General features: G+C 42.6%; 1 protein-coding gene across 33 annotated transcripts in view; it reads left to right on the top strand.

The window, feature by feature from the left end:
• The window catches only part of NRXN1 (neurexin 1), a 1,024,248-nt gene that overhangs the window by 900,963 nt on the left and 107,493 nt on the right, over nucleotides 1-15,792 (top strand). For 20 of the 33 annotated variants that reach the window (XM_081188372.1, XM_081188367.1, XM_081188360.1 and 17 more), the window contains 2 exons: nucleotides 3,540-3,629; nucleotides 5,687-6,006. In XM_081188372.1, the coding sequence (XP_081044498.1) occupies nucleotides 3,540-3,629; nucleotides 5,687-6,006 (410 nt within the window). The remainder of the gene's footprint in view (nucleotides 1-3,539; nucleotides 3,630-5,686; nucleotides 6,007-15,792) is intronic. The other 13 variants (XM_081188376.1, XM_081188368.1, XM_081188365.1 and 10 more) reach the window with 1 other exon arrangement.

Here is a 15,792-nt window from a genome sequence, read left to right as displayed (position 1 = left end):
TTGCCATGGGTTCAGACCAGGTGCTCTGAGGGTCAGAAACCAATTCCATAATACTTTTGTAAACCAAGAAATCTCTAATAAAATATATATTTAAAAAAGAAGAAGAAAACAATTCCATACTTTGTGCTCCATTGGGTTAGCTACTTTAGGGGAGGAACTGCATGGAGCTCAAGCCAAGATACCATGCACACAGGGGAAGGAAGAGACACAGCCCATCACATGCTGCAGGTGGTTCTAAAGTGTCAGAATCAGTACCCATCCCTCAGTCTGAGCAGCTAACTATTGAAGGAAATTGCTAGGGATTCCTGTGTCTGCTGGCCTCCTTCCTCTCTGTTTCTGGTCCTTGCTACCTCTCCATATGTGCTGACTGGACCTTGCCAAGAGTCATGTATTTATGCCTGACAGAATACCTCAAAAAGGGATACCTGACAGGAGCAGAGACTTTCTGGTGCATGGAAAGTTTGAGAAAAGAGCATGGAGAGCTGGAGCACATTCCTTTGGCATCATTTAATAAATAATAATAGTAAGTAATAATTCAACAGGCTGGCACAATTGGCTGATGCCATGACCAACGCCCTGGGCTGGAGGTGGATGAATCGATGCGAAGACAGGAGATGTGAAGACTCCCACTCTGGATGATGTCAATGTGCTTCTCATGTGCGCTGATGGAGGAAGAAACATTCTATATATTCAGTCCCTCTGTGCATATTGGGCTGCATATCCATGGGATGGATTATGCATATGGGTTTTTAAAAAAATCTGTATGATTCTGTTCCCCCAAAGCTTTACCATTGGTATAATCAGCTGCAAGAACCTGAATAAACCTCTTTGTGTTACAATCCGGACACAATTTCCTCACACATACTCTTTTGAGAGATGAGTCAAAGTAATCAAAAATTATTATATGTGTGTGACCTTTACAAATCAACTGGCAATTTCTGCACTTTCCATTAGCTTTTTAGCTCCCAGTGGTGCAAGATTGCGGTAGACGGAATGAAATGTAATTTGCAGATTTTCGAATCTTATAGGAAGCCACTGAAGTTCCTAAACTCCCACAAAGCATAGAGTTTTAGCAGGAATAGTTTCTGAAAGAGACCTTTAGAAGTAAATAAAACACCGATGATTAGATTCAGATTTACCGAAACCACACTGTGCTCCAAATCTATAAACTTTCAAAGTCGGGGGAAGGAATTCTGCATTTTTGCTTCTACAAGTCAGAAGGCCAGTTCAAGAAATAGAACAACAGAATAAAGTGGTTTTTAACTGTGTATAATTTGCATGCGTATTTCTAAACCATTTCAAATTTGATTGAGAGTGACCAGTGTGGGACTTCAGTGACAGAGAAGAATGATTAGAGGTTCCAAATCAGGTTGAGACTAGACATGCGGAACAAAAGTTTCTACTAGGGCTGCCGGTCCTCTCTTTGGGGTCAGTTTTCCCAGGCCCTTGCCTTGCATCACATAAGGTTCAGAACTGGTAACCACTTCTGAAGAATACAGAAGCTGCTCCACATAATGAATGGTGAATGTATGTCTGGTGCCAGTTAATTCATGTTCTCTTCAGAGTTGCAAATGTCTGGGGGGGGGGGGAGAGAGTTGGGGATGGAATAGTTAAAAAATCTCCAGAAGCACAGAGGGAGTTTCTTCTACAGCTGAGTCAAAAGGTCTACATGGTGAAGAAGGGTTGAGAAAAAGCTTATGTTGTCACCAGCTCCCCATTTTTCATTCATGCCGCCATTTTGGAACAGCACTGCATCTCCTGGTGGCCCATTGCTGGTAGCTGCCACACCCACCCAGATCCCACCGGAAATGTTGCTACAACACTATCATGTGATTTCATTCCTAGGTAGTAGGAGATACAGAAGAACCACTGCCAGCATAGGCAAGCATCCTAAAAAGAAAACCTCCCAGAATGCTTCACTTTGTTGGTCATCTGCAAATGGAGGGGCAAATATCAACTCAGCCATAACTTATTTTCAAATACTGTCTGCCACATGATATTGCCTCTATGAGGTGGTATTCTCAGAAAGCTTCCATGTTTGTTCCTGGGTGAACCAGGCATGGCATATTTTTTTTGCCAGAACCTGAACATATGAAGAGCCTGCTGGATCATTGAGTCCAGCATGCTCTTCTCACGTTGGTCAACCACATTGGTCTCTCCTCCGGTGGTTTCCAGCAACTGATATTCAGGAACGCTGATGCCTCCAACCATTTTAAGAGCTTTTTGAAAGAAGTATTCTCACCTATCATTAATGTAAAGCAGAGAATCAAACTGCACATTCAACTTGCGGAGGAATAAGCATCATTGACCTGTTTCCTGCAGGCATCCATGACTACCCCTCTCTCATATCGTCAGTGTCACCAAACCTCTGGCTTAATCTTCTCTGTTAAACGTAAAGCATAAAACAGCTGACACAGATTCAGTGACCTCAAGTGGTTTGTGTATCACAGCTTATAAAGTAATGGGAATGTTTATAATCTCTGTGCACTTCAAGGACCCCATTCTAAAGAGTTAAGGTTAATTCCCTCTGAAATCAGCACAACTTAACAACTCTCTTATCCATTGGATTTCGGTCTGACTTAACCGTGCAATCCTGCGCATCTCTACTCAGATGTGAGTTCCATTGTTTTCAGTGGAATTTACTCCTGGATACGTGTGAATAGGATTGCAGTCTTAGCCTGAATCAAAAGTATTGCTGAGTAGATGCACATTACGTTGTGTGGTTCAGTGTGACTAACCTTTTCACTATCAAGATTTCTATTTACATTTAAACCATCGTTTCTGGTGTTACTTTTGTCAAAGCCTTGGTGATCTATGAGGAAACTGATTCTTTACATTCCACAATGATATCCAAGCAGTTAATAACCTGATGTGTTCTTGTTCTTGTTTTCCTTCTGCTACCTGTTCAGTATATTTGAAGCCTTTGGAATTAATTGATTTGGAAGCTAGAGAATTTTAAAAATGTATTTTTTCCTGACTAGGATATAAATTATGTCAGATCGCTTTCTAGATCTCAGACGTAAGTGTGTCCTTGACGATGGTTAAGCGTTGTAATGTTCTTCTTCTTTAAATGACTAACCCGGAGTAAGAGGTTGGAGCAAGAGGTATTTTGCAAAATTAAACCTGTTTCACCTGAACCTGTTTTAACTAGTTAATAAGAAACATCAAAACAAACAAACCAACAAAAAAAGACAAAACCCTGAGGTCAATGAACATTCTTTTTGTAAAGCTAGTGTTTGATGTTTAAATTTGTTTTTTTGGGGTCTGTCTATAACTTAAGTTTTAATAACCTAGCTCAAATGCAGATTTCTAATTTTCAATTAACATAGGAATAATTTTGTTTGCTAAAATAAAATAAATGAATGAATGGCGAGTCTGAACCATGAAATGTTCTAGGTAGAGCTTTTTAAAACATTCCAAATTTTTTCCAAAAAAAATAATAATCATGTGGCAACTGTATAGCTCAAGCTTTAAGTATTAACTTTTAACCTTTGACCTTACAGATTTTAACCAATGAAATGTCTCTTTAAACTTTAAAGGAAACAATGATAACGAGCGCCTGGCGATTGCTAGACAGCGAATTCCATATCGGCTTGGTCGAGTAGTTGATGAATGGCTACTCGACAAAGGTAAAAACATTGATTAAAACTTCAAATAAAAAATAATTTGAACATAACCGAGTAGTGCTTCATTGTAACACCAATAAACATAAAACAATAAATTTTTCGGTAAAACTAAATTAAAAACAAATTTTAAACAGTAAACTGTAGAGTAAATATTTGCATACCGTGTATATAATAATTTCTATATACATTTTAGTGGTATCGCCTGTTTAATAATCTTACCCTGTTAACTTAAGGTTAAAGGGACTGTTAAATATAATCCACTAACTCAATCTATGAAGGTACTCATAGCAAGCATTAACCAAAACTGATAAATCATTCATAGATTATATGACATGTTCCATCATCTAAATTATTAACTAAATATATTTATATTTATATATATTTATATATATATATATGTATGTATCTGTATGTAGTTATGAGATCTTCATTACGGTCCTGAAAGAAACAAAGCAAAAAAAAAAATCATTGTTTAAACTGTAGGTGATATTAAATAGTGGGCAATATGATTGCCAAATGAGATGAAGTCCCTTTAACGTTGGCTACATTCAAAGGGGATTTTGGAACAAACACTAATTAAAAGAGCTTAAAGTTGTGTGCATGCTTTTATTATGAGCAGAAACCAATCTGCAAAAGAGAATATTATGTTTATGAATAACAATAATAATAATAATGAGCTTGCATTGGTGAGGATTTCTGTTTTCAATAGCAATGTGACATGACTCTTCATTGATATATGTTTCATTCCTTAAACTTACTTTTTACATCCAAAACGTTTTTGTTTCTTTTAATTTTCTTACTTTTTCTTTTCGTCAGTAGCCTTGCTGAAAGACAATCAGACATCTCTCTCTCTCTCTCTCTTTCTTTAGCATTTTTTGTTTGTTTCTGAAATGCTCAGTATACTGTATGTATCTCATGCCTCTTCAGTGTGTGTGTGTGTGTGTGTGTGTGTGTGTGTGTGTGTGTAGGAAATTCATGTATGAATTTACAGGGAGATTCAGGAGCAGATAGCCTTACAAATGAATAGGATAGATCTATGAATGCTTGTGTTTAATGATAATTTTTTAAATGTTAGGATTCATTAAACGAAGTGACGACATTTGCATGTAACACTAAACTGTGGCTTAGTGCCACATGGATGAACCTCCACAAGCCCAATCAGGGCATCAGGTTTACAAACTTTGCCCACCACTTCCTGCATGGATGGAAAGCTAGACTTTTTCTATGTTTACTTTCTCTCTTAAGGAACCTTGGCTTAGCGTTACATACAAACTAGGGATCCTTATGTCAAACAGCCTGGTTGGTTTGTAAACAGGCCAACTCCAAACCATTGCTTATGGTTCTGGCTTGTTTGAGGAACTGTTGTTTGCATTAAACAAGGATTCCTGATTTCTACATAATGCAAAGCGGAGGTTCTTTGAAAGCAAAACTAAACTTGGAAAAACTCGCCTTCCTTTGTCGTGCGCAGAAAGGAGAGGTGTGGAAGGGCAAATGCATGAGCCTGATGCTTCACTTGGAACTTGTGCTGGGTTGTCCACATAGCACTAAACTATGATTGCGTGTGACCTGGAATATTGGCATATTTACATATTACGTAGATCTACGTAGATGAATGCTTGTGTGAGAGAAATGTAATACATAAGTATTTGCAATCCTTGCAGTTTTGCATGTTTTGCCTGATAGAACCGGCAATCAGAAATCTGACCTACAAATACACACACACACACCTCTAAAGTTTGGACCAAAATAATAATGATCATGATAAAAAGAATGGGTGAGGAAGTAGTCTGTAGAAAATAGACAAAAAAAAATTCCCAATTGGCCTTTCAAGCGAAAAGCAAACCCAACATAAATTTTAGAAATTACATACATAGATTGACAATTCTGCATTCCATGGACACCTCATTAAAAAAGCAATGAATTATGAGCAAAGTTCCTTTCTTATAGTTTATTGCTCTCATCCTCCACCCCATAACAATCTGTTTAAAAATCATCCTCTGTTTAAGAGTGTAGTGTTCGCAATCAACATTTTTTGCATGTATGTAATACTATCTTTGCAGGGCGTCAGCTCACAATCTTCAATAGCCAAGCGACAATAAAAATTGGAGGCAAGGAGCGGGGCCACCCATTTCAGGGGCAGCTTTCTGGACTCTACTACAATGGCTTGAAAGTCCTCAACATGGCCGCTGAGAGCGACACCAACATAGTGATAGAAGGGAACGTGAGACTCGTTGGTGAAGTGCCTTCCTCTATGACAACTGAGTCAACCGCAACTGCAATGCAGTCTGAGATGTCCACGTCAGTCATGGAAACCACCACCACTCTGGCGACAAGCACAGCTAGAAGAGGAAAGCCACCAACAAAAGAGCCCATTGGTCAGGTTAGTCAGCCATGATGGAATTTCTCGATGTTTGGGTTTTCTTTTCTTTTTACATTTCTTCTCTGGAGTTTCCGCAAATGCCTGCTTTCACAGGTCAAACACCTTTTGTGAAGATGTAAGGTGATGGTCATCAGGGCTATCCATAGATAGGGATAGCATTGACCTTGGTATCTGCATCCTGTTTGACAGCACAGATACTGAAATTGTGGGTTAGTCAACCATGATGGAATGTTTTGCAATTGTCTTTTATTTTTACGTTTTTCTGGATTTTCTGCAAGCATCTCCTCTTACAGGTAGAACAACTTTTTGGCATAGATAGGAGGTCTCAAGTTGTATTGACCACAGTGTCTTCGTCCTGCACATACGGTGAATATGTGGGTGCTGTGACCATGTGAATATCCAAGCAAATGTCTGAGTGGAGATACTTCTTTCCATACTGTGGCTTATACCAGCTGTGACAAGACCGTGTAGAAAAAGGTTATTCAGCTGAGTTTCATCACTGACTTTTGGCACACCACTGATAGGGGCGCCACAAATTGTATGTTACACAACATCTGTCCTAGAAGTAGACATATCAGGTGTGTTTCTCGGTGGCTTGGTGAACATAATAGAGATACAGGCCTTAGACTATAATTAGGTAAACTTGACTAATTTAGCAAATGTTGGGCTGATTTAGAAATTAAGAGCCTATCTGGTCCTGTTAATTCTAACTGTGTTAGAACCTGCTATATACCAAGTCAGGCTAGCGATTCATTCAGTCAACAGCCGTCTCCAATCTGGTAGTGTTTTTCCATTGTTTCAGTCCTATTTCCTACCCAACCTAGTTATCTGAGGTTGTCTGCCTGGAGATTGTTCAAGATATGATGTCCATTGAAACAAATGCTTTACAATAAGGTGTGGGTTCTCAAACAGAGTTTAATGAGGTACAATGATGGCATTGACAGGGAGGCTCTGGATACAAATGTTCATATCACCTCTTGGACCCTCTAAAGCGTTGGGGCCAGTTTTGAATGGGCTCAGTTCAGTACCATTCCATCTTGCCAGTGCCATTTCCCTTGTATAGGTAATCTGTTAGAATCCTCAGATGATCACTGTGATTAAATTTCAGTTTGCCACCAACAGACACATGCAAAAACCCAGCAACCAAATGTTGCAGTGTGGCATGCTCCCACTCCAGCCAGTCATATGCTTTTTGAGGATACTCCCTTGCATTCCGGGCCACTAGTTCTTGTTGTGTGTATGTATTTCCCCCCTTCACCAACAGACACGCAGCATTCTTTGTCCACTGAGTATCTTTACTCCACACTGAGCTGTTTGCGATTTTACTGTGCTTAGGGTTTCTTCATCTTCTTAAATAACACTGTACTGCTGCCAACCTTGGGGTCTCCTCATGCCTCTGATGTGAGGTGGATGGTGTTGTTTTGACTATGTGTAGGCAAAATCCACATAGGAATGGATGCCCCCACATATCAAAAGCATTTATACGCAACCACAGCAGCCCTAGTGATCTATGTTCAGAAATGGAGAGAGAAAATTATACCAACAAAGGAGGAGTGGCAGATGAAATTGATGGGATATATGGAATTTGCAAATCTAACTAGTAGAATAAGAGATCGGGAAGATGGAGTCTTTAAGGAAGAATGGAAAATGTTTGCAGAATATACAAAGAATTGTGTTAAATGAATTAAAAACATTAGCAGGGTGGGAGTAAATTCAGCAGTTTCAGGTATTGAAGATATAGGGAGTAAGCAGAAAAATAAAACATATGGAGTAATTAGAACATGCAGTTGTAAATGGATAAATAAACAGAACCATGGAAGGTGGGAGAGGGAAGCTGATGATTATGAATGTCTGGTTATATTGATTGAAATGCGAAAAATTGTGATGGAAAAGTATAAAAAATACAGATATATAAAACAAAGCTCTATGGTCACATCCATACCATACAGTTAATCTGTACTTTGTTAAGGGTACTGGCAGTTGTAGCTGTGAGGAGTAAACTACAGTTCCCAGGTTCTTGGGGGGGCAGGGAGTGACCAGTGACAGTCATAATATCCTGCAGGATTTGTGCCCCCTGATCCTTTATTTTTCATTTCTCTTGTTTTCATCACATTCTTTGATTTATAGAGGCTGTTGGGCTCCTTCATTACCACATGAGCAACGGCATTTGCCAGCAAGCATCTCTTGTTAGACTCACTAGGCAAATTCAGATGTGCAAAACTGCTGAATCTCACTTTGGCTGTGAACTATTCCATCAGCATAATTAGGCACCACTTTATTGCTGTTGCTACTACAGCCGTACCTTGGAAGTTGAACGCCTTGGTAGTCGAATGCTTTGCCTCCCGAACGCCGCAAACTCAGAAGTGAGTGTTCCGGTTTGCGAATGTTCTTTTGAACCCGAATGTCTGGCGCGGGTTCCACGGCTTCCAGTTGGCTGCAGGAGCTTACTGCAGCTAATTGGAAGCCGAGCCTTGGTTTCTGAAAGTTTTGGAAGTCGAACGAACTTCTAGAACAGATTCCATTAGACTTCCGAGGTACGACTGTAGTAGTAGTAGCAGTAGTCCTGCCAACCTAGCAGTTTGAAATCACACCAGTGCAAGTAGATAAATAGGTACTGCTGTGGCAGGAAGGTAAAAGGTGTTTCCATGAGCTCTGGTTTCTGTCACGGTGTTCCGTTGTGCCAGAAGTGGTTTAGTCATGCTGGTCACATGACCCGGAAAGCTGTCTGTGGACAAACACTGGCTCCCTTGGCCTGAAAGCAAAATGAGTTCCGCAACCCCATAGTCGCCTTTGACTGGACTTAACCGTCCAGGGGTCCTTCACCTTACCTCAGTAGTAGTAGTAGTAATAATACAGGGAGGCCGAGAGGAGGGTCTTGTCGTCTGGTCAGCCCAGGATCTCCAAACACACTGCCTAGGCTTGTGCCCCAGGGAGGTAGGTCACTTCAGTGTTGCTAATGCAGCAGGTTGACTTCACCCCTGGCAGCACACGCCGTCGTCTCTCAAGACGGACGGATGCCAGCAACAAAAAATGGTAAATTCCTTTTATGCCAGCAAGAGCTGCTCTGGCTTCTAGCAATGGCTCAACGCTGTGCTGCCCAGTCCTGCAAAGAGCACTTTCATCTCCCATTGACGTCAAGAGGGCCCAGCCCCTTGCAGGAGGGGGCCACTGCCTTGCGGGAAACCTGCTTTTAAAGATGGCTTTGCCTTTATGTCCTAGATCTGCTCACTTTCCTTTTCACTTCTGTTCTTTAAGGGGGGAGGGGGAATGCCCTCAATTCCTGTCAAAAAATGGAGGAATGTTTGACTCTGGAACTTTCTGCGGTACTAAAAGGAGGAAAGTTACCTTTTCCTCCCGCTTTTAATTAATTAGTGGCATGAAGAAAAAAACAGGCAATTGAATATTAACTACTAATGGAAGAAAGTTAACGCCGGTACAAGCAAATGCAAGTTTAAGGAGAAAATGAGCTGATAAGGAGTAAATGATCTAATCAATTAGAGATTATTTGGTCCATTTGCAGGGCTATTGAATTCAATTAAAGATCACAGTTCTCATTTAAAGAAAGATAATTTAAATCTCTTATGGTTATTTATATAAAAGATCTCTCTCTCTCTCTCTCTCTCTCTCTCTCTCTCACACACACACACACACACACAACCAGGGCATTTATTTATTTTAAATGCCCGAGCTAGACTTTTTACTAAAGTTATTTCTTGTTTTCCAGCAAGTCTGCAAAACTTCAAACCTCCAAACACACTGTCAGTAGCCACATACCATAAAATGGAAGACTATCCCACTGTTTCTGTTGACTATGTGGCTAGGTGTCCTATTTTATGTGTCACAGTCTTCTTTTTAAGCTTCTGCTCACTTTAACATCCGGTGTCTCAGTTATCCATTACAGATCTGGGATTCTGAATGCTGTGTGGTTATGAAGTTTTTTGTTGCTCTGCCAAGTCTGCTTGGAAACTGTATCCCTTGCTGTAAAAGTCACGGCTCCTTCTCCTCACCCGTGCAGCCTTCCTCTTCCCACCTGGGCCATGTCCTGTGACCTGCTAGATGCTGGACCTCTCCTTTGTTGTAACCTCAGTCAGGCGAGAATGAACCACACCATGCTAGCCTGCCTTTCAGTGCTCATACACTTAGGAGCATGAGATCCAAAGAAGATCTTTGCTGGAGGCAAAAGTATATGTGGCGCATACACACACATATATATCCCTTCATCTGAAGATCACTGGGCAGTTTACGCCATAAGAATACAAAATGAAAATACAAAATACATAACAACAACAACAACAAAAATTCCCCTCCCACAAACACATTTAAAAGGCCATAGTAACAAGCAAAATAAAGGCCATAGATCATTTAATCAGTCAAAGGCCTGGGAGCAGAGGAATGTTTTCATCTGACACCTAAAGATATGTAATGAAGGCGCAAGGAGAGCCTCCTTGGGAAAAGTATTCCAGAAATGGGGAGCCACCGCAGAAAAGGCCTTTTCTCGTGTTGCCATGAAGGTGGTCTTTCTATGTTCTACAACAGCTAGAACCACTGGCTGGCTTCTCCTCCATGAATCTGGAGGATAAAAGCTTTCCCAAGTTGCAAGAGGAACCTCGCCGAATGAGGCATTGCAGAATGCCAGCTCTTGAGAGAATTACTACATTGAAGTTAAAGTTGTGAGTGGGTTGAAGAGGTGTGGTTAGCTGCATTTGACCCCCTCAGAGGGTATGGCTGAGTACAACACACCTTCAATTAAGAATTGGCTTGCTTGGTTTGGTTCTCTCTCTGTCTGTCTCTCTCATCAGTACGTTTACAATGTACTGGGATGCGGGTGGCACTGTGGTCTAAACCACTGAGCCTCTTGAGCTTCCTGATCGTAAGGTCAGCAGTTCGAATCCATGCGACAGGGCGAGTTCCCGTTGTTTTTCCCAGCTCCTGCCAACCTAGCAGTTTGAAAGCATACCAGTGCAAGTAGATAGATATATAACAATCTCTGGCAGGCAAGCAGCCCGATAAGCAGCGACTCTCCGTCAGTTTTATGCAAGTTTGTTTACAAGAAAAAACACATCCAGAGCACGGCCTTCCTGCGTGCTCTCACTAACAGTAGTTGCTCATTTTGACTCATCATCCCTCCCCCAACAAGAACGCCAAAATCCGCCTTTCTTCTCCTTCCCTTCAATTGTTCTCTGAGCTTCTCCAGTCTCCTAGTATGGGAACTGAACTGCTGGACTGTCTCCTCCTCACTCACAGAAGACACAGCCTCAGACTCTGGCTTATCTGCTAGTTGCCTGGCAACAATTGGGCTGACTTCCAACTCTCCCTCTCCTTGGGAGCTAACTAACAGCTTCTTAGGGGCCGGGCTGTTCTCTCTAAACTCTGACACACAGCTCTCATCTGTAGAGTCGGCCCCTTGCTCGCTTAGCTCAATTTCTGAGGATGACTCTTCCCCTGTGCTCGGGGGGGGGGCACATGCCTGACAAAATAGGTACCACTTCGGCAGGTAGGTAAACAGTGTTTCCATTTGCTCTGGTTTCTGTCACAGTGTCCCGTTGCGCCAGAAGTGGTTTAGTCACGCTGGCCACATGACCTGGGAAAGTGGTCTGCAGACGAACGCCAGCTCCCTTGGCCTGAAAGCGGAGATGAGTGCTGCACCCCAGAGTCAAATTTGACTGGACTTAACCGCCCAGGGGTCCTTTACCGTTTACCTTTACCTTGCATTCGGTTTGCAAGCTTCGTTCGGCAATAATTGATGGGCGGGTTAATAACGGGATGCTTTGGAGATTTGCAGTGAGGTGTGTTGGATTGCTTGGTTCATTTCTTTGGGTGGACACTTTTAGTTGCTCAAGCTACATGCCTTTGCAGCCCTGCTCTGGACCCGCCTCTAGCGCTCTCAACTTTGCTGGGAAACGATTCTTTGGACTGTGATAATGCCTCTTGCTTGCAAGAATAGAAGGTTGCAGGGGGGTGGACCTTTGACTTTTCTACAATAGCTTGCATTCCAGCCACACAAAGGTAAGGATCACATCCACTGCTGTTCCGCCCACTTTTGCCTCAGGCTCCACCCACTACTAGCATGCATACAGCCAACTCCTACCCTGGAAGTTTGCCTACAAGGGATAGGAAAAAACAAACACCCATCCCTGCTTCAAAGTAAATGGGCCTTGCGGTTCAGTCTTCAGGGTATAGATGGGACGGAGTTTAAGTTGAAATGCCTTAGTTGTACATTTCTTGACCTTTGCTGGAAAACCTTTGCTTTCTGAAGCCACTGCCGTTCAACACAAATGTTTGGGCTATGTGTATCTACAGGTAAGTGGTACTCCAAATGACCAAAATAAAAAAAATTCCTTAAAGTAGCACCTTAAAGACCAACTAAGTTAGTTCTTGGTATGAGCTTTCGTGTGCATGCACACTTCTTCTGACCAGTTATTTTGGATCACATTCTCTAGTGATCTTGATTTATCTGGGGCAATCTCAGTTTCAGGGGCCTTTCTCTGCTAAGCTACTTCGTTAGAAACATCCTGCTTCTTAATGTGCTGGAACAAGAATATGCAAGAAAAGGTAGAACCATGTGCTTTATCAGGAACATTGTGATTATATACTACACACACACACACACACACACACACACACTTATTATCATTTCCCTCCCGTTTCTCTTATTTAGCCATGTATGTACATCTAGATAGGTCAGATATAAGGTAGCTAAAAACAACGATATGACTATTTTGTATTATTTCTTTATCTTATGCATTATTATTTCAGGATAGATAGATGATATATATATATAGAGAGAGAGCGATAGAGAGAGATAATTGCCTGTTCACATTAGGCCAACACAGGATTTGGCTTCCAGAGGCAGCAGCGAGCCAAAGTGTATTTGTGTTTCGATGTATGTCAGTACGTAAGACACCAGAGGGCAGCAGTCATTAGCATACCTGCCCAGCAGGGATGAGGGATAGCAGCAGGATGGTCTCCTACCCCTGCTCATCGTTTTGGCATCTTTTTAAGCCCCAAACCCCAACCCATGCAAAGGCTAGAGAAGAGTCCCTTAGGAATGGGGGGGGGGGTTGGGAAATCAACAATAGTTTGTGCTGGTGGGCTTCCCATGAACATATGGCTGACCACTGCGAAAACAGAATGCAGGGCTGGATGGGCTTGCAAGATGAACTCTGGGGCACTTTGGGGCCTGGGTGCAGAACATCAAACAAGCAAAAGAATGGTAAGCTAGAAACTTCTGATAAACCCCTTGGAGTGCTGATTGCAAAAGTAGACCTTTAACCACTGTTGCCTCGATTGGGAGTATTCACAAGCATGCAATAACCAATAATGTGTGCTGGAAACCACCCAGAATAGCCAGATGCCTGGGGTATATTATTATTATTATTATTATTATTATTATTATTATTATTATTAACAACAACCATAGAGCAGGACCATGCACCTTTTCCTGAGCCATCCCCTCCACAAGACTTTCCATGGGTTGAAGGCATGCCTGTCATGAATTGGAGGCTGTCTCCAGAAGCTGGAAGTCTGGCTCTGAAAATCCTGCAAAAGGTGGTGGAGGGAGTTTTCCAGGTGCAACAAATACTTCTAACTTTCAAAGGATGTTAGATGAAAACCTGAGTCGCAGAATGCATACATCAGCATCCTGCCACCTCTTTAGAATCTACAGTCGTACCTTGGAAATCGAACGGAATCTGTTCCAGAAGTCCGTTAGACTTCCAAAATGTTCGGAAGCCAAGGCACAGCTTCCGATTGGCTGCCGGAAGCTCCTGCAGCCAATGGGAAGCCGTGGAACCAGCGTCGGATGTTTGGGTTCCAAAGAACGTTTGCAAACCTGAACACTCACTTCTGGGTTTGCGATGTTTGGAAGCCAAAACGTTCAACTCGCAAGGTGTTTGGGATCCAAGGTACGACTGTATATTTAGTAAAGGAGCAGATCAGAGAAGACAAGGAGAATGGAAGTGGTTCCATTCTGAAACTGATGGTTGAGCATTTTTACATGCATCTGGTAAATCTTCACATATTTCACAGTGACACATTTATACTAGAATCAAGAAGGGGACGTTATCCGCTCTCCAGGTTTAATTATTAATAAAGAAAATTATCTGCTCCTTGGCTTGCAATATCCTTTTTTTTAATCAGCTTTGCAGTGAAGGTGCCCCTTGATGACTTCTCTACACAGTGAGGCCATGGAAGTGCTGCAGCTGTTCTTTGTATGAGTCCCACTGGATTAACAAAGCTTCCTCATTATCCCAAAGTAGACCATGCGTCCATCTGGCCCTGTATTGTCTTTTAGGAAGCTCAGAGCAATGCAAGGGACTTTAGACTGAATCAGACCCCCAAGGTTTCAGGGAGAAACGAGGTAAGGAACATCCTGGGCAACACAGGCCTGTGGTGTGTGGCAAAAGTGTGTGGAGCAACAAACAAAATTAAATAGTTTCTACATACCTCCCTGCGTGCCTCTCTGTCCATCCAGGCAGAGCTCAAGGGCACATTCCAGCTAGGCCAAAATACTTGGGGGCCATGAGGGGTGTGGCCTGGGGGAGAAGCTTAGAGGGTCATATTTGGACCACTGGCCAGAAATGTGTCCCCTGCCTTTACTCCCAGGTCCCCTCCAGTAAGATTGTTTAACTGTTGGTTCTGGGCATCTAATAATAATAATAATAGTAAATTTTATTTATACCCCGCCCTCCCCAGCCAAGGCCAGGCTCAGGGCTGCTAACAAGCAATAATGAAAACAAGTTGAATGAATACAACTTAAAAACAAGATTAAAATACAACATTAAAATGTTAAAATGCAGCCTCATCACAGGAGGAGAAAGGAAAAAGAAAGGGGGGGAGGGAATCAAATTGACTTCAAGCCAAAAGCCAGGCAGAACAACTCCATCTTACAGGCCCTGCGGAAAGAAATCAGATCCTGCAGGGCCCTGGTCTCATGAGGCAGAGCTGGAGCCAGTGTTGAAAAGGCCCTGGCTCTGGTTGAGGCTAATCTAACTTCCTTAGGGCCTAGGACCTCTAGGGTGTTGCTATTTATGGACCTTAAGGTCCTCCTTGGGGCATACCAGGAGAGGCAGTCCCATAGGTACAACGGTCCTAGGTTTGAGCTCCTGTACTGGAGGCTGAATCAAAGATATGCTTTCACATCAACCAGCAATTCAGCAGAAGCATTTAGAACTAGCAAGGAAAGCAGACAGGCACTTGCTAGACAGTGCTAGTTTTAAAAGCAGTGTTGGTTCCTCAAAGGTAAAGGTAAAGGGACCCCTGACTGTTAAGTCCAGTCACGGACGACTCTGAGGTTGCAGTGTTCATCTAGCTCTATTGGCCGAGGGAGCCAGCGTACAGCTTCGGGGTCATGTGGCCAGCATGACTAAGCCGCTTCTGGCGAACCAGAGCAGCACACAGAAATGCCGTTTACCTTCCCGCCGTTTACCTTACCTATTTATCTACTTGCACTTTGACGTGCTTTTGAACTGCTAGGCTGGCAGGAGCTGGGACAGAGCAACAGGAGCTCACCCTGTCGCGGGGATTCGAACCACCGACCTTCTGATCAGCAAGCCCTAGGCTCAGTGGTTTAGACCAGTGTTTCCCAACCTTTTTTGGGCAAAGGCACACTTGTTTGATGAAAAAAATCTCGAGGCACACCACCATTACAGCCCCGTGACGTCAGCACGCAGCGTCACGCCGGGAGGGACGCACGAAAGTGTAAGTTTCAATTTTTTTTCCTCCCCCTTGCCGGGGAACCTCCAAGCTTTGGGGGTGGGGGGGGAGGAGGCAGCAAAGCGAGGCAGG

The sequence above is a fragment of the Podarcis bocagei genome (assembly GCF_964188305.1).
Source record: "Podarcis bocagei genome assembly, chromosome: 3".
Classification (NCBI taxonomy): Eukaryota; Metazoa; Chordata; class Lepidosauria; order Squamata; family Lacertidae; genus Podarcis; species Podarcis bocagei.
This window is presented reverse-complemented; position numbering and strand designations above follow the sequence as displayed.